This window comes from Helicoverpa zea, chromosome 3, assembly GCF_022581195.2.
Source record: "Helicoverpa zea isolate HzStark_Cry1AcR chromosome 3, ilHelZeax1.1, whole genome shotgun sequence".
NCBI lineage: Eukaryota > Metazoa > Arthropoda > Insecta > Lepidoptera > Noctuidae > Helicoverpa > Helicoverpa zea.
The window spans coordinates 12257198-12280489 of record NC_061454.1 but is presented as its reverse complement, the minus strand read 5'-3'; the positions used below and the strand labels follow the sequence as shown (position 1 = coordinate 12280489).

The window sequence follows — 23292 nt, the reverse complement described above, 5'->3', positions numbered from 1 at the left end:
AGGTACACTTCTGTCTTCTGTTTGTTTCGGATTAAACCATTCAAAAACAGAAACGTCGAGTGTTTTATTAATACGAGAAAAGAAGCTCGGTCAGAAGTAATGTATGAAACGGTCTGAAATTGTTATCTTGGCGAATTGTATTATACATAGTTGGTTGGTTATAAAACCCTTACTTATAGCTTCAATATAGTAATACTTTATTTAATTAGCTTGGTCACAAACTGATACCTACTACTTACTTCTACTACGTCATTCTAGCAGAAAAGCTTCGCTGAATTTAGAACTCTGTGTAGATTTGATTAAACTTTGCCGTTAGCCAAAATGTTTTTTTTTGGTCTAGGTCTAGTAAGTTTGTAAACATTATTAGCATAAAATAACATATAGGTACCTCATTTTATGTCACTTATTTATCAATCTGGAAGCAATGCTTATAATACTGAATTTAAGGTTCCTATATAGTTAATAACTTTCAGTGTCGTTACTGTTGTCGATTCGGGATTTTTGGCGATTGATTCGAAATGTATGCTATTGTGGTTAGCTTTGTTATAACATGATTGAAGTGGAATACGTTATTATGATGTATGAAGATTTAGGCACCAATTTATGTATTAGGGAACAGCTGATTAAGGATGACTGGGTAATTGCTTATGCAGTTCAATGATTTGATAATCTCGTTTCTCGTGGAAAGACATAAAATGTTAAGAAGTTGGAATGGTGCATGAGGTCTTACACTTTTGTAAACTGTGCAAGATCTTGGATCGCAACCTTCTATTTGCAATCCATAATTGCACAGCAATACACCTTGATAGTTAGGAGTTGTAATCCCTTCCTGTACATACAAAACTAAAGCTTTAGTTGATATGGTACGGAAATATAAAAATGGGATTCAAAGGTTATTTGTGACCCAAAAAGGTCCTAATAGTGACATAATCTCATTAAAAACAAAAAACATTTCAAGAACTCTTGATAAGCGCAACAGAAAAAATACATTATGAAATTAAAATTGAGTGTTAGTTCTACGCAACTGCTTAGAAACAATATCTGTAGACACGTGGTATCTTTGCAATGAAAGATAACCTCGAGCCCAACGCACAATGATAACAGTGATTAGTTAGAACTGAGTTACATTTTACAGTGCGTTGAAATTCAATATCAGTTCACGCACGATTTGTTGCTAAAAAAATTTTGCTCTAATAAAATTATCTCGAGCTCTCGAAAGGACATTGTTCCGGCTCCATACATGTTCTGCCTAAGAACCGTTCGAATGGAAAGTGACTTCTATAAACTCTTAAAATTATATGGAATCCTATGAAATAAGTTTTCACGAACGGACACTTCAGGAAACTAAAATAATTACGAAAAAAGTTAATATTTTGAGGTTATAAATAAAAAATAACCAAGCTTGCGTGAAATATCAGAGTAGTATTATCAAACTACACTATACAAAAAATCAACAATACTATGTACAGCTCTATATGTTCTCTTCTAGATCTAGGAAAAGACTACTCTACTAGATACTAGGAAAAGAGATAGTAAATAGTCAAGTTTAAGATAATTCTTTGACAGTGATCATTTTATAAAGTTGCATTTTCTGTCTGTCCCTATGAATGCTTTAGATCTTTAAAACTACGCAATGGATTTGGGTGCGATTTTTTTTAATAGATAGAGTAGGTCAAGAGGAAGGTTTACACCAAGGTTTTACATTGCCACCGTGCGAAGACGGGGCGTGTGACTAGTTTTCATAAATGCTTAGAATTTTTATGAAAAACAACTACCTAAACGCTTTTGCTTTCAACGTTACGTTTCTTAATATATAGTGAATCCACTTTGGATTTGTGATAAAACGCATAAGTTTCCAAAATGGAAGAGTTCCATTCACCACAATTCATAAAATATCGATATTATTACGATGGAGAATTATTTATTTAAATGATTGTTACTACTTTTATATTAGACAGTTACCTAGCTATCTACATGCCATAAGGCGGGAATCGAACCCGCGGTCTATTACCAAGAAGGTACAGACCATACTAAAAATGTCATTACCACACAAAATAATTTAACAGTTAAAGTAAGGTTTACCAATAACAATGAAAGAGGTTTTCGAGGATGTGCAATAAAAACAATATTTATATTCAATTAAAGGTTTTTAATCATCAATATTTCTCAATAATATATCTAAGAACTGAGCTTTGGTATCTCGCCCAGCTTAAATACCAGATAATAGTCATTATGTGGGCACAACAGCCCACTGTTCTACGCCCAACGATACAATTGCAACAGTATGCCTGATGGTAGGAGCTTCTTACAAAGTACACAATTGCGTCCAACAGTGCATTGCATCTTATTATGCTCGACTGCTTCAGACCAACACGTCGTACATATAAGGTCATGAGCTTCAACCTGTAATAATAAATACAAAAAATCATTAGTAAATATCAAGTAACTTGCAATTGTGGCAATTGATTTGAAAACCGAGAAATTGTGTGCTTATGAAAACATAAGTAGGTAGTAACATTCTTATCAAAATTAGAAAAACACTTTCGTAGACCACTTACCATACGGGGAACAGTCCATTGTTGTATGCAACGAAGTATATCTTCGTTTTCTAATACCAAAGAACCTCCAGCAGATCCACAATTTATACAATATACTATATTCTGCATCCATTGTTGTAATTATAATATAACTAAATTCGATCACAGACAGAGCAATATCCGAAAATGCTAGTAAAATCCAGTTCTTTACACAAAGCCGAGTCTACCAAGTACGCAATCTAATCGGAGTCCGTAATCAAGCCAAAGTTGTTAGAATAAAACCATGAAACGCATAGAAAATCACAAAAGAAACGATAGTCGCAAAGCAATCAAACCAATCAAACTGACTTCTAGCAAACTGACTGAAGTACACCAGTGTTGCCAATTACGAAAACTATAATCCTACTCGAATGCCAAGCTAGAAATTCGCGATTCGCTCAAAACCATCTTAAAACATTATACAGAATACTAGCTTTTTTCTAGCTAGTCAGTTTAGGTATTTAAATGAATAAAGTGTTACCAACTAATTTTAATAACCGACTTCGGAAAGTAAATTTTATTCAAATATTTACTACTTCGGAAAGTAGGTTCTCAATTCGATCCGTATTTACCGAAATCCCGAAAACTTCCGAAACTGGCAGCACTGGCTGACGGAAACATTTTATAAGGCATCAATAATTGTGACCCTACTTTTTATTTGGAATTTATTTATTTGAAGTGTCCGTGGAATACTAAAATATGTTTCAAACAATATAAAAATAAATAAAAATTATAGTATAATTTATATTCACATCGGTTCTTAGGCCAAAATTGAACAATGTCCTTTCCTCTGATTGGTAGTAACTTTTGTTTATTTTTAATAGAATAATTTCCAGTATTTGTCAGGTAAAGCAAGGATAGTTCTTCAAAACGCAAGCTCTTTTAACCCCGAAACGAAACTAGTCAAGCAGCTCCGAAGTGTTTACATGAGTAAACAATCATAAACCTCGAGATGCTTAATTGATTTTTGATTTGTTTGAAATCAGATCAACCGCACGACGACTTTATCATACTTGTTCATTTCATTTTCCAACTAGTTTGTTTTGCTTCCAGTTCTTATATGTATGTTTAGCTAAGAGTACTCGCACACTGCAAACTTTTAGTAGGCCGATTGTTTGTTTGGGCTCACAAAACGCATTTCTAAATAGTACGCACACTACACAGATAGGGTATATAAAAGAAAATTGCCAACCATCGGTTCAACTGTCGACCAACTTTTAGTTTGCAGCGTGCAGGTATCTACTCTAATAGTTGGCAATGAATTTAAGTAGTCAGTACATATCAGGAATTATTAACATGGGAAATGGATGACCCGAGAAAGATTTGAATAAAATTGAAGTCAATGACATAACAGCACCGGGGTAGATTATAGCTATGATAGAAAATTTGCGTTGGAACTTACAAAACCCTTTATAACTTTACGTTAAAAAAATGGTAACCAAAGTTTACTTAGGAACACGAAACACATATTTGATGTGATAGAATATTTAAACGCTTATTAAGGACCACCCACTGATTTTCTAATAATGTACCAAATATTATTTTCATTTCCGAACGGCCTTGTCTAGGTTAGGTCCCGGAGAGGTGGGGAGGGTGTAAAGGGGGGGGACCAAGGACACCCTTCGAGGTCCTTTGGGGCGCGACGCTTACGTAACGTAGCAACCAAGGCCGTTGCGTTAGTGCGCGTGCAATATGTACTATGAGTAGATACGTGATGTCTGTGTGCGTGAATGAATTCCCAATATTTATAAACTAATCCAAATCCCTATGCCTTAACTGACTTAAGAGTGTAATTTTTTCAACAAAGAACTCTTCAGAAACATCTGTAATTCCAATTTATTCTAGTGAATTGACCAAAGTGCGCGGAAGTGGGACTACAGTGTAATATTTAATTTTAGGTTTCACCCAAGATAGACATTAACCCTAATGTGTAAAATGTTATGAACACATACAAATTATGTTCGCGTTTTGGATAGGCACGATTACAGTTGATCATTTTGCTGATGCACTTGTAAAAAGATAGTATCCGTTGATTCATGTAAAGGTTTTTCCAGATACGTAATTATGAATGGATACAATCTTTGTACTATGTCAACAGACTTATATTTAAACTGTAGTTGCTGTAAGGTTTTTCCTTTTACTTTAATTTGCTCCAACGATAGAAAGACGGTGGTTCCAAGTGCTGTAAGTATGTATGCATTGTTGTTAGGCATATTTTTTTTAGAAAACTGGTACCTGTGTTATGGTTTAATACGATTTTAAAAGTCATAATAATATACTAGCTGACTATTCTGGATTGTTACTCTACACAAGATGGCGGCAAACTTTACCTTCAAATCGGGCAACCTATTAACTAGCCTTTAACACGATTTGTCTTAAACCAATTATCTAAATGTCTACCGATACTAGTGATATAATATCTTACGCACGATACAGCACAAAGTAATTGATCATGAATTTAATATAAAGTTCACCATGATTGTTTCTGCTATTGTGTTCTCTCAGAAACAAGTGACAATCGACCCTAATTTTTAAATTGTTAGGACGAAAAGTGACTCGAGTTTTGGTAGCCGTACAAATCTTTTGTTAATAGAGTGAGAAATGTGAGAATTGAGTCATCAAATGAGTTTAAGCACTGAATACTTAATACATAAAGAATTATTTTACTAACGAATAATACAAATTGTTGTTAAAAGTTCAGAAATATTGATAATTGTGTTTATATCTTAAATCTAATCAAATTATAGATATCACGCAAAAAATTGCCCGAATGCTCCATGTATTAGAAAATTGTAGCTAGCAAAGAAAGTATTGAACCTTTGACAAAAATAGATAAATTAAATAATAAAGTAATATCACTGAATTAGTTTGGAGTGAAGAAGGAAAAGGCAAGCCAAATATTGGTTCAGGAAAGTATTGATTTATTTTATAGTCATTGCTCTGAATTCAACTGTGGCCTTGCAAGTTTTTTGTAGACAACCGGTCTCGGTTCTAAATAAAAGTTGGCTCATTGACTATTTGAGTCAATAAAACACATAAGTATGAAATATCGGCGTGCTGCGTTTGCACATACACAACGGAATTAAATTTGATAAAATGGTTATTATATTGCTCTTCGACTTGACTGTGGTATGTCTTTAGTTTTTTATTGTGCAACCATGTACAGTATTGTTCATATGCCCTTTTGACCGAGAACATTAATTTGTTGTTATAAGTCATCAAACCTCTGTTGGAAGCTTTCAGATTTCCCTTCAAACAACAAAAGAGTATTAGACTTTGCCCGCTGCAATCCGAGACATATATATACTTAGACAATAAAGAAATACATTTATATAAAATAATAGATATTCGGCTCTGCGGTCTTTTAGGCCTGTGTACCTAACTATACCTACATGTCCTACATATCTATGATGAATACTAATATTTTTTTTTAACAAAGTCAAAAAAAAAGAAAAAAAAAAGCTATATTAACGTTACATTGCTATTTTCTTTCATTTTCACAACTTTAAATTTCTGACATTACACAGGTGTTTCAAAATGATCAATAAACTGCCTTTAGCAGATTGTTCATTTGGCCTTGCATGATTGCGCTGACGTCATCAATATACAAAACAATAAGATGTACTTATGTACATAATGTGTTCAAGAAATATTTGTTAAACTATGTTTTTGTGTTGCATTGGCCATGTTGAGTCATGAATAAATTAAAAGTCACACTGAAATTAGCTTTCAGTATTTTCAAGAACATGCAAAGACCTACGACATACAAACAAAAAGGAAACAATTAGTCTATCATTCTCAACTTCAATAATTGAAAGGAATGTAAAGATGTTTTAATTAAACATTTAGCGTTAATTTTATTTACATTTAATTAAGTGCCATAAAGTTGTGCCTCGGGCTTACGATGTAATAAGTTGATTAAGACTTGTGTCCAACTTACACAAGATGTAGATACGTTTCAAATTACTAAGCATCGCATCGTCATTAATAATAATTGTTTTCTAGATTTCCGTTTAAATTGAAGCGAAATCAATTATTTTATAAGTAGGTAACAGATTATAAAAATGCACCGAGAGACGCACATAAATAACAAGCTTAATTAATTGCATTATTAAAAAAGATAAGTAATTATATGGGCAAATGCATATTTATGAATAAACAAATGTTATCAACTCCAATATTTGCAGTGCTTGATAATCATCATTTCCTTTTTATCGTCCAAATGATATTTTACTATACATAGGTAATCTTTTACACGTGTAACCGTAATCTGGTTCTCATATTTATTAAGTATTTATATTAATTAGTCATACTTATCAAACTGACTTAGGGACCTCAAGTTTTAGGTATTGTCTTTCACTTAGTAAAGTACATTTATAGTTTTGTAAACTTTTAAATTTATAGAACTATAAATATACCTATACCATTGAATAGTGTCGACGTTAAAAATCTAATAATAACACCGTTATACATTCTGTTGATCAACTATGAACAAGGAAAATCATAGATTTTGGCTCTAGCGGCGTGAGCGCTGTTGTACATGTTTTAAATGTAATACCTATATAATTAGTGGTGTACCTAAATAACCGTTACCGTTAAATTACGATAGTCATGTCACCTCAGTAGTTTATCAAAGTATAAAACATCCTTATATCTAATTATAGAAATTGTACACCAAAATGTTCATATTCCCATCGTGTGGATCATAATTAGCAGTATATAACTATAAATAATCAATGAAATACTGCTATTTTACGACATCAGCAATTAATAGGTTAATAACTTTTTTATGACAGTCTTACAGCTATAATTATCACATTATTACTTCATAACTTTGCCTACTAATAATCTCAATACATACCGAATCGCCCTAAAGTAATCATGCCTATTTAAAAAAAAATACATGCATGAACACTTTTTCACGTTAATTTGACCTGGGATTGAATAGCCACATGAGTACAAAATGCACGTGCAATATTTGACCAACACAGGACCACAGATTGCTAAAGAAATCTTGATGCTCCTAAGCATAACCCTAATGTAGGTTCTAACCAATGTAAACGTATCTTTTTACACCTGCTTGAATAAAGCCCAAAATCGCATAACACAATTTAACAATTGCGTTGTCAACAAACTTTTGTCGGAACAAAAAATTGCCTTGCACATTCTAATTATCATTTTGTGGTAACAATAAGTAATTTAACCTGTGTGGGACAGTCTGAGGACTGGTTTTCCAGCTGGTTTCGGACATGAAATCGGGTCAAGGATTATATCCTTCACAAAAGGGACCGAGGTCCGGTTGTTGCATTATTTTGGCCACCCTACACGGAACTTGATGGACTTTGTATTATTATTTAAAAAATAATTTTATGCGGAATTGTTGTGGGGTATACAGAGTGATCTGCTGAATTAGAAAATACAAGAAAGGAATATCATTCTCTAAGGAACACTGTCAAAAGAATTGCTACCGGGGAGGGGTCAAGACTTAGAATCTTAACCCGTTAGCGAATCGCCGTGTATGTTTCTAAACTCGTTTTAATTGAAACATTGATTTTGTTATGACTTTACTATTATTTGGTTTTACTAATAAATTGATTTATTTCTATAAGTTAATAGCTGTGCAGAATTTCAATTACGATATTTCGAGTTAGCCAGAAGAATTTCCTAGAAGTTCTCATTTATGACACTAAATAATAATTACCCTTTGTTCAATGCACATTAAATTAACAGATTTTTACATAGGCATAACGAGTCGGTTATTTTATAGTTACATCATAAGAGTAATAACACAAATATAATTAAGTTATAAGATATCTACAAATCAAATGATCTAATTCTAAAAATTATGCAATTCTACGAAAGTTGTCATCCATGAATGGCTGTAATAACTGAACAAGTTTAGCTACGTAATTTTTATAGCTTTTGGTACTTTTAATGGCTTATATTTGATTAATGACAAGACAATTTCCTTTAGTTTATCAGCGTTGGGCAACACGAAGGTACTTATTGCCATTTAATACTAAGACATAAATTTTGAGAAGTACTTGGTTGCGCGATGATTTATTGTCGCCCTTAACCGTTTCGTCATTTGTGAGACTTGAATTACACCTGGAATTCGGTACGTGTTTCTGTAATTTCAAAAAAATTAAGCAGTACTGATTAAATCCGTAAAATTGTCAAAGTACTAACAAGGAAGACTAAAAGTGTTTCCTGAATTAAGACACTCAACACTTCTTGTGTTAAGTGATTTTATCAGTTCATAATTAAGACGGATATTTATTAATTTTTAATTAGTCAGCGATACCCAACATTTCTTCAAATTTCTGTTATTCTCTTGTATGTTCTTGTTTTTCTAAGAACAAGCTTTTAAACCATAGTTGGTGGTTCTTTGAGATTATATTTGAAATTAGTTTGTTGTAGGCGTCTTACAAACTCTCAGGCGCTATGCCGATTTATGTTTAACAACGAGACGGCAAGCGATTGAATTTAGATTCGTTAATGTATATCGGTAGTTGGTAATTATGCAAACGGTCTGTAATTTTGTTTTGGTTGTCAGATCTGAGTTAACGATGGTGTAGCTTGTATGTTTTATTAATTGCGCATTAAACTTAACAAGTTTCGCATATTTTGCAAAGAAACGCCGGCAACAAACGTCGTAACTTATTCGGAACTTTTCCAAAACCAGTTAGAACTTCCTTTTGTGATTCTACCCTCCACTTTTCTGTTTGCATCTGATATGACAATTCGACACATACTCAGAAAATGATATATATATATTTTTTTCAAAGATAATGTGTCACATATAATTTTCATGCCAGTTTCTCTTTTTACTACCGCAAGTTACTGCTCGAAGCATAATCGACGTATTTATACAATAACTCTTGGTATCCAAAAACAGAGACTTTTGTTTAATTTTATAATTATGCAATAAGTGACAACAACAAGTTAAGGCTACAAAGAGAACTTAAAAACATTATCGTTTGAAACCGTGACGTAAATTACATCAAAGATTAATTGCAAACATGATAAAAGTGAAGATTATTCAAATAGTCACACTATCTTTTGCATATAATTACATTTTTCCGGGTATGTTTAAAGTTAATAATTACGCTTGTCAAATAAACTAATTAGCGATTACTATGATCCCGTGGTACCGTTATATAAGAGAAAGGCTCTGCTTTCGAACTGCAGTGAGTGAAAGGCTTATTTCATAATGCACGCACTGGTTCGTACGCATATGCAGGAAGAGCTGCGCACGAGTTGATGATTATCTTGCTTTGTACGATATTTTGGTAATAGGTATTGTTTCTTACCCATTTTTTTTAAGAATTATTTTATTTATATGTTCAATATACTTGTAAAATGAGAAACTAATAAAATTGTTATGTATTTTTTCTATATATTTTGTATTTTTTGTAGCTGAACGGTGTTTAATTTTATTGTTATAAAAACATAAATTAGAAAATAAAACTAGCTTTTTAGAAGGCATATATTGATGCTTAGTTGTGTAACTCCGCAAGATGAAGTTTTAAAGCGTCATAGGCGTGTCTGCTACGATTTTAGAGGCGCTGCGTTTCGCCTTGCGCGTACGCATTGCAACGCGTGTCATGCAACTTTCTATTTTGACGGGCCTCGCGACCCGCGGACAACGCGTTTTGTGCCGAAAAAAAAGTTGCATTAGAAAGTTTTTTTGTTTGCAATGCAAAGTGACTCGGGCTTTGTGTTGAATATTTTACTAATCGTATCCGTTATCGACGTTGTATTGATCATTAGCTAGTGAACGCATGCAGCGTTGAAATATTTTACATGCAGCCTTATTGGAAATGCCGTGGGCTTTATTTATAAAGGCGACAAAATATAAATTAACAGTTACCTCTAAAAAGTTCTTTTGCTCATAGGATGCGCATTAAGCATTTGGTCTAAGGAACAGAAAAAATAACTTACGAACATAATTTTATCGAGATTTACTTAGTTACGTTCAGATTTTATGGATATTAATTAGCACAGCATTACCATATTTCCAAAACCAATGAAAGCGTTAAAAAGTGACTTTTTTGCGAATACTATCGTATACTTCGCTATCAATCAATTCCAAACATTAAAATGTGCTGACGTACTTTTAATATCTTACAAACTGTTTCCATCACCTGCTTAAATTAAAATTAATTTGATACCCACCCAAAATAAACATTCAAACATGCAGTTCATCATTGCATCTAGTTGTCGTGTGGGAATTTAGAAAACCCGTTCTCATAGTGCGTCCGATTTCGACACCCGGCTTGCGTAACACCGCCGTGCGTTAGGAATCCGAGGGCTGGGTCCACACGCGCGAAAGCCGCACCTTGCGATGCAAGCGCGCACCTTTCTTTGCTGCAAGTAGAATCGTACAATCATCGCTAACTATACAATCTCAATATAAATTACGGAATCCGCGTCTCCGAATTAGTCCCCAGGCCGGCGAACAATTTTTTTTTTGATACATATACATTTAAGACTTTGTGAGTGCCTTCCTTACGATGAGTCCGACAAACTTTTCGAATGCGCAAATTTTGGTGCCGCTGCGTTTTTTAATGCTTGACTCCTGAAATTGTCGATATGACGTCACTATGGCTCTTCGTACATACACGTTTCATCTTTTGAGATTCGTTTAATAAAGTTAACTAGAGAATGGTGGTCAACTTATCCAATAAAGATCGTGCTGCGTTTGGAGTGTCCACCATCCTGAAAATGTCGATATGACGTCACTATGACTCTTCGTACATACCTATTTCATTTTTTGAGATTCGTTTAATAAAGTTAACTAGAAAATGGTGGTCAACTTGTCCGATAAAGATCGTGCTGCGTTTGGAGTGTCCACCATCCTGAAAATGTCGGTATGACGTCACTACGACTCTTCGTACATACCTGTTTCATTTTTTGAGATTTGTTTAATAAAGTTAACTAGAAAATTGTGGTAAGCTTGTCCGACAAAGATCATGCTGCATATGGAGTGTCCACCGTCCGGAAAATATAGATATATTTTAAGATTTGGTATAAAGTACTGACAATTGGTGTGAAGTATGTTAATAGTAAATGTTGCATTTAGAAAGTCGTTTCGAATGATATATGTATCATTACTACAGGAGGGATTTATTAACTTGAAAACACCTATCGATAAAATAATCTTATAGAAGCTCTAGCTTCTGAAAAACTAACAATTCGCCGAAGTTTTTTTAGTATGAAATGTTGCATTTAAAAACGTCTTTTGAATGATGTATAACTCATTACTAGAGATGGGATTTATTTAATTGAAAACATCTATCAATAATTATAATTTTAAATAAGCTCTGGCTTCTAAACTACTAACAATTTGTCGGAAGTATGTTAACACGAAATGTTTCATTTGGAAAGGTTTTTCAAATAATATATAATTTGTTACTTAAGAAGTAATGGATTAGCTTGACAGAACCTACCGATAATATATTCTTAGAAAAGCTCTAGCTTTTAGAGTACTAACAATTTGTCGGAGTTATGCTAATACAACCTTGCGCTTAAAAAGATCTTTTGATTGAAATATGGCTCATAACTTCAAGTAAGATGTTATTCCTTAACACAATGTAAAGTATCAATAATATGCTTTAGGTCAGTTATGTCTTCCAAAATACTAAGAATCGGTAAGTGGTATGTTAAGACGGAATATAGCGCTTAAAAAGATCTTTCGATTGACATATGGTTCATACCTAGAGGTGGGACATTATTCCCTAACATAGTAAAACCTATCGATAATACGCCTTATTTGGGCTATATCTTCTAAAATACTAAGAATTGATAAGTGGTATGTTGAGACAAAATGTTGCACTTAAAAAGACGTTTTGATAGATATATAGTCCATTAATAGATGTGGGATATTATTCCTTAACATAATATAAACTATCAACAATACGTCTTAGTCAGGCTACTTTTTCTAAAATAGTAATTAAAATTGGTAAGTAGTATGCCAATTTAATATACTTAAATAATTCACGTGAATATTTAAGTCAGAAATTGACAAAAAGAATAAACTTCTTCCAATTGTAATATTTTTTCTCATTTTCTTGTCGAACTGACTATTTGACTCACTACATTTATCGGACAAGTCGATATTTGCAATAAGAATAGTATTATCTATCATTGTTGTATTTGTCCGACATGTATGTATGGGGAGACACAGTGACGTCATATCGACATGTTACGGATGGTGGACACTCCAAACGCAGCATGATCTTTATCGGACAAGTTGACCACTATTTTCTAGTTATCTTTATTAAACAAACCTCAAAAAATGAAACGTGTATGTACGAAGAGTCGTAGTGACGTCATACCGACGTTTTCAGGATGGTGGACACTCCAAACGCAGCACGATCTTTATCGGACAAGTTGACCACCGTTCTCTAGTTAACTTTATTAAACGAATCTCAAAAAATGAAACGTGTATGTACGAAGAGCCATAGTGACGTCATATCGACAATTTCAGGAGTCAAGCATTAAAAAACGCAGCGGCACCAAAATTTGCACATTCGAAAAGTTTGTCGGACTCATCGTAAGGAAGGCACTCACAAAGTCTTACGGCCCTTTCACACGGCAGTCCAGTTTTTTGCAGGACACCGTTTTTTGCAGGATCCCGTTTGATCGCAAAAGATACTATATGCTAGTGTTCACACGAGCAAACCGCATGCAGGATCCTGCAAAATGCAGGATCAAAAAGAGGGATCCGTTTAATGACACATATATTTCTATAGCAGTGTTCACACGGCTTCCTGCGTACGGTTTTTTGCTGGACACTGTTTTTTGCGGGAAAGTGATTTGCGAAAATACCTAAAGTCGAGCGTTGTGTCACGATAGGATAAACCCAGAATCTTCTATTTCGCTGCCGACGACGTCTATAATACCAATAGACTAGCAAAGAATTCACGTCCATTTCGCCTGATCACTAGCGTAGGCATGGTAAAAAAACAGGATCAGCCCTTTCACACGGCAGTCCAGTTTTGCGGGACCGGCCTTCCTGCAAAACTGAACTACGTGTGAATACAGCGTCCGTTTTTGCAGGATACAGTAAAATGCCGGTCCCGCAAAACGGGACTGCCGTGTGAAAGGGCCGTTAAATGTATATGTATCAAAAAAAAATTTGTTCGCCGGCCTGGGGACTAAATGTTACAATAGTACTTTAAAATACATTACCTTGTTTTGATGGCGCCGCCGCCGCCGCTTGCAATACCAGCACGTGTTCAGTATAATTTTATTTAAATGGTGTTTTGGATTTCCGGGCCCCCCTTTTAGGGAAGCTATTACTCATTATCTGACCATTAGTCATGGATCGATTTATGTCGGAAGAAACTCATTGTTCTGCATTTGAATTTTAGCCTATCGATTTCCTAATTTGCATGTGCTGCAAGGTTTGGAAGAACTTTTTTTATTCGTGAAGTTTTTGATTACATACATAGAAACTTATATGAACAAGACATGAAACCATTCAGTCACAGAAATGACATAGTTCGTATACTTCTCTCTCAGGCAAAACTTGCCTGTACAAATTATAAACAAAATCAAATTTATAGTTAAGTTTTAGCATAATATATTTGAATACTATAGAGGCTGTTGCGATCCTGTGTTCTTCGAAAGCATAAAGTCCCGTTCGTTCGGTCGCATAAAACGAATGCTGATTGTGGTGTCGACGTCGCGGTCCACCAGTGTGCCACAAGCTTTATAACTAAATGCATTTTCTACTGTCGTCGTTCAACTCGGTTGACCTAGAAAGCTGGGCGGTGTATGAGGAAGTTTTTAAGAGCCGTAATTGTATTTCTTGCTAGATATTCATGAGACTGTAAGGCAAAAAAGTTGGTAAACAATAATAAATAAAAAGCCTGTAACATGTTGATAAAACTCCTCAAATATATGCATAGTTATGCATAATTCGGCGATTGATATAGTTCGATTTTTTATCGTTCTACCATAAGGTACGCACATGCTTCTTCACGTGTAGTACATCTTTCACTATAAAACAGATATCTTCGAAAAGTAAATTCACTCCACAAACTCCACCTACTGCGTTTAGAAACATCTAGCCTTTAAGGAATAGCACCTAATTTCTACTACACGACATACATTCGAATAATATCATTTCGTAGCAACTCGTAGCAAATTTCAGTACAGTTCTCAGCGATTATATGTGGCTATAGTTGTATAGGTGAGGGGGAAGGGCGAGAGACGAAGGGCGGTGGGAACACACTGCAATAGTTACGAGCTGTTCGATGCAGGCCTTTGTTTAAGCACCGTTAGGGGCCCGGGCATTGCACAGAGTAACAATACAGTTGTTCCAATTTGGATTTTAAAGTGATTACGTGAATCAATCCATCTACATAATATGCAGTCAAAGCTTCTTCTTCGAAAGTCTGACTTACAATTAAAGGGTTTTCCGCTTATATGAACCCCACATACCTAAACTAAAGCAGCTAACCTGCACCATATTAAAAGAGCGTAACTATAATAAAATCGTGTGATCTTGATCGTAAATCGTTATCTTATTGAGGTGTATAAACTGTTTAAAAATAGGTCGAGTTATAGAGCTATAAATTAAAGTAGATCAATACATTGTTAAGAAACACTAAGGTATGATAGTTTTGTTTTAGATACATGTACTTGTTGCACGAAATGAGTGACAAAATAGTCACCAAAACATTTAAAAAAGCTATTATGATACTGATGTGACTCGATTTCAATTACTCTGTGGCGCGGCTGCAGAGTGACCGCTGAGTCAGTTTGCGCAACTCGGTGCAGCCGCCCCCCGCGCACCTCTCTCGCCTCGCCGCTAGTACGCTTGCGCGTGTGCTGCATGCCGGAACCGGGTCGCAGCCGAAATTCCATTTGGCCAGCCTATCTAGGCCTACCCCTCGCCGCACGAACGCTACAAATTGCCCCTAAAAGGGGACGCTAATAGAGTCATCGTGGTTGAAAGTTAACTGGCTCAGCGTACTGCACGCATGCAAATATACAGTTAGGCTGTAACAGAGCTGATGGGAATCGAATCGATAACGTATTGACTGTCGGTGCAGTGTGCGTACCTTTGTTAGACGCTCGTTATAACCTGCTCCGGACTCTCCGGTAAAGAGTGCGGGAGTGCGTTATTCGCGAAGGTGACTGGAATCGGACTTTGTTAAGTAAACGGATCACGGTTCGGTGACTACCTAATTATGCTAATGTAAAACACGGCATTGTTCATTCCGCTGAAGTAGGAAACGAAACTTATAAAGTCTCAACGACCATAGTGTGCGACGTTAATATCAAGTCACAGACTTCTAAAACTAGGAAATTAAAATCCATCAAGCTGGAACATTTACTCTTCTATCAAAAAAAATACAAGAAGACGCCGAAGAAAGAGAAGATGAATAAAAAACCCAAGAAAACAAGGTACCTACCTGCTGAATGACAAATTAGTGTCAGATAGATTTGACGTAACATATCGCGTAGCTTACTTGTCAAAAGGTTGTCAAGGAACAGAATTTCGAGATTTCTATAACCTTCGTTGTGTGTTGCCAAAATGTGGGTAGTCTTTCTTTTTTTTACTATGTAATTTTTTACCGTGTTATGATTTCATTGTGCAATTTGTGATCTTAGTTCCTTCACTTCCTCAGTCTTCTTAATGTATGCCCCATAAACAAATAAATGTTTTCCTTCGTATCAATTGGCTTTTGTTTTTATTATTGGACATTTTGAATCGACTTCTGGTACGGGACAATGGGAACACACTAAGGATAGATGACACTTTCATTTATTAATAATTAAATAAATATAAGTTAGCATAAATATTTTAAGTACTTATATCTTTATTTTCAATCCTATGCTTTCCATGTATATGACGTGTTTATCCAGTTATTTTGCGAGGGTTATTCGTGCAATTAACTTATCTCCATTAAATTATTAAATAAATCCTTATCGTCTAAAAGGGTAGTTTCGCCACGTTTTGATACATTTAAATATTCAATATTACAACTTTTGGGCTCATATTAATAACTTTGTCGGAAGAACCCTTTAGGATGTTTGCCTCTTAGTAGTTAGATGAGCCACATTCTTAGTCGGTGGCAGTTTCAGCTCTCAATGTATTTTCAAATCTTTTTTTCATTTCTCTAACAACATTTTAGTTGTAAAATGGATTTGGTATTATAATTCCGGTACTATAATTTTATTTTTTTATTTATTCTATATTCAGTTATTGTTAAAAATAGGAAATTTAAAATGGCCAAATCATCAAAATATCTACGTTGCATTACCTAGCTAGGTAATATTTTATTTACTGTAAATATGCAAAGGGGAAACCGAAGCATATGTAAACTGCGTAGTTAGTTAATACAATCCTCAAGGGTGAAACTGAAAGCAGGAAAATACAGTAATTACTGACACGTGACAAGAAAACAAAAGTCTTGAATTATATAGCGCTATTATTAATTAATTGTGAGTTCGAAACCCAGCACTCGCGCGGAAACAGGTTAACGGGTCAATCGATAGTTGTTGAACTAGGTGCAGCAACTGTTACCTTACTTGCATTTCAGTGTATTACTTACATGATTTACTATAACGTAATAATGTCGTTCAAGATGAACAGTTTCATATGACCATGATTTTTAGACCCTACTTTCATTCCTTTTGTAAAAACAAACGTTTACAATATTACATAATAAATGACTAAACGTTGTTGGTACCGTTCTCATTTCGGTTTACATAGTTTGTCTTAATCTAGACTTACTTTTGGAATGTTATACCAGTACAACGGGAAATATGAAGTGATAAGAACAAAAATGTCATGGGATAGCTATAGGCACACTCCCACAATAGCCCTCAATAAATTCCCTCCTTTAACATTATCCGGGACCAAGCCGTGGGAATCCAGGGTATTACGTATTCAGCGGGCGGGTGGCATCGATCATGCATCGGTTGTTCACCCCGCGACCTTCGGCCATCCCAACGGAGCCTCGAACAATGAAATTATAGAAATAACCCCTTATTGTACTAAAATATTTTAACGTTAGGTTTAGCTGATATACCCGACTTTGTTGTTTGTGAAAACACGGTTACATGAAAGTATTTCTGTTTAATCCTTTTATGTTCGATATCCGGATATCCTAAAACTACGTTTTTATGAAAGTGTATTTATTTGGGGTAAAATACGTATCCGTAGAAATTTTGTAAAATTGATTTCGTAATATTGTAGCTACACAATATCTATAATGCAATTTATAATGTAATATGTCTGCATTCTGTTAGACGTTTATTACAGGTTCTATTAGACGTTTTGTTTATTCGTATACTTTGATTCAAATACTGATGTTCTAATGTTGTTACAGGGCAGGTATACGAGGCGGCCCGGGTATGGACTCCCAGCAGCAGCAGTACTGCCTAAAATGGAACAGCTTCGGTTCAAATCTCGCCACTTCGTTTGCGAACCTGTGGAACTCGGAGAGTCTCGCCGACGTCACTCTATACTGCGAAGGTAGGTGACAATGCTTTGTTCTAATAAAAAGACTAGGTAACTAAGAGACAAACTTCACACTTGAAGAAAGTTTCTTTCATAAGGTTTAAAAAAGATCTGGATAGTGGCAAACGGGATTTCACCTATTTCACCATAACCGTTTTTCGTTGTTGCTGAAACATACCAATTATTAGTACCCTTCATACAGGTTCAATTCGCATTTTCCTTTCGTGTGTTGAGAAGCCGAGGCCATTGGCGCATAGATATCATTAACTGATGCTAACACAAAAATGTCGCTAGGCCGCTAATTGCCTCGGTCCACTCCAGAACAAACCGATACATCTACTTTTAAGTTTATGTCTAATTTGAATGCCGTTTTTCAATTTCAATGCGGATATTGATGAACGACAGTTTAAAGAAACGGTAACATAGTGTTAGAATTTATTTTGGACAGGAACGTAGAATCAGAAATGAAGCGACAGTCCTTAATAGCAAAATATTGGAAAGAGCAACTGAACGGGAAGCAAAGTTTCAGTAGCGCAGTAATTCGATGTTCAACAAATAATCGATAGAATATTCTCTAAAGTATTCAATTTATTATTATTCAATATCAACTTCTCGCCTCACCTACTTCATAAAATACAGCTAGAAATTCTTAGCTCATGAATCAATTTAATCATCTACGTTTTGGCTTGAGGAAAAAATTATCCATATTTTTTCTCTGTTCAATTTGTTACTAAGCAAGAGTTCAAAACTACTAAGAACGGAAATATTAAACTTTTGAACTGTAACTTGTAGATGTTAACCGTCTTACCACAAAAACTTTTTAACGTCAGTTTAAGACTTGTCTAAAAAAATGTCAAATTATGACGTTGACATTTTGGAGCCACATTTTTTTTAGACAAGTGTAAAACAGTGGTTAAAGTTTTTGTAGTAAGGCCATAAATGATTTACTCTAGTTATAATTATTTTCTAGGTAATTACTACTATAGTTCGGCCATTCAGAGAATGCGTTCCTGACACGTCGCGATTGAACTGACGACGTAACTTTGCAATGGCGTTGCAGTTACGATAAAAATATTTTTGCTGGTTGTTTACCGTTTTAACAATTGAGGAGCATTAAAACAACATTATTATATCAATAATCAATGAATGTTATTACGTCGTCAGTTCAATCGCGACGTGTCAGGAACGCATTCTCTGAATGGCCGAACTATAGGCTGATGTTTTATGCAACCTTGACACTTCCGTTTTTAGTGCCTATTTATACTTAACCACAATTTTTATCAGTTTTCATTTTTACATGAATGATCATTTTTGGTTTACGAGTACAAAGATCATTTTAGTCAAATACTTACTCTAGTTTTTAATTTGGCTTAGTTTGTTGTTATTACGTTTGAAAGGACCTCGACATCCAGACCAAGGTCTTTTGATTCATAGACTAACGTAGAGTCAATTTTTGCATGACAATCTTATCTACTGTTTATTTAGTTCGTCAACCTCCCTTAGGTATATAGTAGGTATGTTACTATGCGAGTAGGTTTGTTATTACTTTTATACTTTTTGAGATGATAATTTACACTTCCTAAAAATACGTTCAAGACTTTTTAATGTCTAATGACTTTTCAGTTTATTTTGACTTATCGTTTTAAAGGTAATTATTACATTTCCAATGTTCAGTAACCATACTAATACTAACAAGACGAATTGAATTGTTGTCTGGAGTATTGTTATCTGAAAATAATATGACAGCAAATTTTTCTACAAAATCTAGCAAGTTGACAAATAAAACTTTTGATTATGATTAACGTAATGCTATGCTATAGTATAGTTTAGAAACGTGTACTTAAAGTTATTTTAGTAGTGGTGCCACAAAATTCCCTCAGATTATTTTAATGTACATATTTCGTTACATAAAATTTTATTATCACTATTTATCACTTAGAGCCTACCTACAATAATGTCGTACAGACATGCATGTCCGCGAAATCTTGCTAAAGCGATAAACAGGTCGTTGACGCCGTCGTGCGATAAATTGCCTCAATATATTTTTTTTGGCAATGTTTGCGATATACATTATTATCAATTTTTTCGGTCGCCAGTCTGATGCATATTGGACTTTTTTGCGGGTTTGACCATGAATTTGTTTTCAGATAGTATATGACTGTCAGTTAATGCGTGATATTATATTTCTATATCTTGAATTTTTTTTGTGTTTGTGAAGAAATAATGATGATGTTTAGAATCGAAACTGAAATAAAATTACTCGCTACTACATTTAAAAAATACCTAAAAATCGTTATTGTAATTTTGAAAGCCTGAGTGCCTAGTGCGAGTTTTGCAAGTAAATTTTTTCGATGTGAAGATTATCATACCATTGAATCACGTAGCACTTATCGTAGAATTGTTTATTTAATAAAGACTGTCATCGGTACTTGGTCGTATAACACTTCAGCTCACTTTTGCGAGTGTAAGCATTATTAACCGGCAAAACAAATGACCATTGTAGAATCTAAATCATGTGACGTAGCATACGACTCTTTATTTCAATAGACTTATAATAACGTATCGAGTTGCGAACGCACACAAAACTCGGAATCAGCACTCAGTTTGCTATTTTGAATGAAACAAACAATCAAAAAACAAACCAAGGCAAAGTCTGTGGTGTGAGTATTTAATCAAGTCATTTAGTATTCCAAGAATTTGATATGCCTTAGTCATAATTTAATCTAATATAATAGAAGGAAGTAGGTGATTGTACATTTTCATTATTTTATTTCCCCATGCTGTACATAAAATGGACACCGAAATTACGTATAACCCTGCATAAGAGACGTAGTGTATACTAAAAAAAAGTCGCAAAACATATTACACAACAAGTGCATTTTATTTCAGGATACAAAAATTTGGCCTTCAAACTTACACGTGTCGTTCCGAGATAATGAACCGGGGTTATCTAATTGTAGCCGGAATTTGAAAACAAAATGACGACTGCATTTCGTTTTATCTATATGAATTCAAAAAAACAATATGTTTGCACTGTAAATGCGTGTATTTCTGGTTTTTACGTAATGCGTTTGTGTGTAAGATAAGATACGTTGCTCTTTTAGTCAGACAGTCTGAAAATGCGACGCACTTTGTTATTAACTATATATTTTTCGACACTTATTTCCGCTTATAACGATGATTCATAAGTTTTTCCTATAAGTAATTTTGCGTTGCACATTGATTCGTGAAAAAGTTTGTTGATCTGATTTGCAATTAAATATGCATATTGAATTGTCTACAGCTTGCAGAAAGGCTTACTTTAAAATTATGCGTACCTATCTTAAAAGCTTGATTTATTTGATAATTAAACTGTATACAGTACAGAAATAAATCTAGCTTTTTTAAGATTAAGATGGAAAAATTCTAATTGAGGAAATGTAACAAGAAAATATGTGATTTTTACTAGATTCCCTTTAACTTTGCAAGTATTTTCACAGAGACTTTTCTCTCTTTCTAGCAAAAGTAAAACAAGAAAGTTGAAAATGTTTCACCAATAAATAATTTATCACATAAAAGTCTGCATGTGACAGCAAAGGTTAGGTCATAATAAACCGCTTACTTGGGCTTGGGGCTGGAGGGCTCTTTAGGTCAAAGGTCTTGATGAAACCAACACATGGCAAATATAAAATTAAGTTACAGGAAAAAAGTGATTTGTTTAAAAACTTGAAATCATTTTTTGTGATCCGTATCAAATGGAAAAAGGTTGTTTTTCAGCTCGTAGTCACGCAAATACTAAGGCGGTATTATTTAATTCAAGAAACTTCTGAGGTCATTAACATGACTACACTTTAGATATGCGTCACATCCAACGTGTAATTATTTAGCAAGTAAGTGCAACCCGTTCTTTCCCCTAATTATAATCCTGCAGTTGTCCCTTTGAAGGGAAAGGGAGATGGGGGAACCTATCCTAATTAGAGGCTACCAACATAAGTCCCCTGACAATACAACTCATATTTTACGTTAATCTTTGCCAGCTTTTCTCTACTGTACCACATACGGATTACGTTAATATATGTATTTGTTGATTTTTTCACTCAAAGAGAAATCCGCCTAAACATAAATATGATCACTTCATCATCACTACATAGTATAAAACAAAGTCGCTTTTTCTGTCCCTATATCCTTTTGTACGCTTAAATTTTCAAAACTACGCAACTTCTTTTAATAGATAAAGTAATTAAAAAGGAAGGTTTATATGTCTAATGACATACATTAAATGGTGGACAAATAGTGTTATCCCGAGCGAAGCCGGAGCGGGTCGCTAGTATTAAATATATTGACAAGAATAGGTATGTAAATATCGGCTTCAATATTGATAATAACGCTTTCAGCTTCAGTTTCAACTCTGTAATTATACGTTCATAAATCGAAATGTTAGTCGTGCAAGCATGGCGTTGTTCAGGTACCTATATATTTATTCAAATTTGGTTGTTAATATAACGCGCACGTCTTTCTTGCGCTACTCCGTCCAACTGCCAAAACTGTGAAGTTGTTTCACTTCGTACATTTTGATAATGATGGGTAACTATTAAGAAAAAAATATATGCTTTTTTTTCACGGTGCTTTTATGAAGCCAATAACATCTACTATCTTTTAAATCGTTTATGCATTAGTTGATACTTTAGGAGACAAAACTATAAATAAAAAGATTACGCCATAAATACAAAAAGTTTAAACATTATATTTGAATTGTTCAAAGCAAGTTAAGACTGATAACCCTAGTATGTCTATATCACAATACACATAGTTAACATCTCCAGATATTAAAGCAACCTTACATATGTAAATATCACAGCAGTATTCACCTAAAATAACCTAAATCATAACACGACAGAAATTCTTCAGCATAATGAACCATTGTAGGACTAAGTAAAAAATTCAAATATGTCTACTGAAAATATCGAATAAAAATTCATCTAGTTTAACAAAGAGACAGCTGGCCTTAAACTTAACAATGATGTTGGAATTGCAACACGTTTTTGTGGAATAACTCACGTTACTTTGCGCGGGGGTTAATACTTTGTTAGGCTTCGTTGGTAATTTTTATCAAGAATCCAGGTTTTCGAAACAATTTCAAGTTCGTAGATATGTACTTGGGCTTATGTAACATGACAAAATATTGTTTGGAGTTTTCAAGGTGATATTGTTTATAATGTCATATTAATGAAGTGTTTTATGAATGGCCTTTTG

General features: G+C 34.3%; 1 protein-coding gene across 3 annotated transcripts in view; it reads left to right on the top strand.

The window, feature by feature from the left end:
- LOC124646173 (zinc finger protein chinmo) overlaps nucleotides 1–23292 on the top strand; it is a 52731-nt gene that overhangs the window by 10968 nt on the left and 18471 nt on the right. For all 3 annotated transcript variants that reach the window (XM_047186258.1, XM_047186257.1, XM_047186256.1), the window contains exon 2: nucleotides 17930–18075. In XM_047186258.1, coding sequence (XP_047042214.1) covers nucleotides 17955–18075 — 121 coding nt within the window. In that variant the 5' untranslated portion in view covers nucleotides 17930–17954. The remainder of the gene's footprint in view (nucleotides 1–17929; nucleotides 18076–23292) is intronic.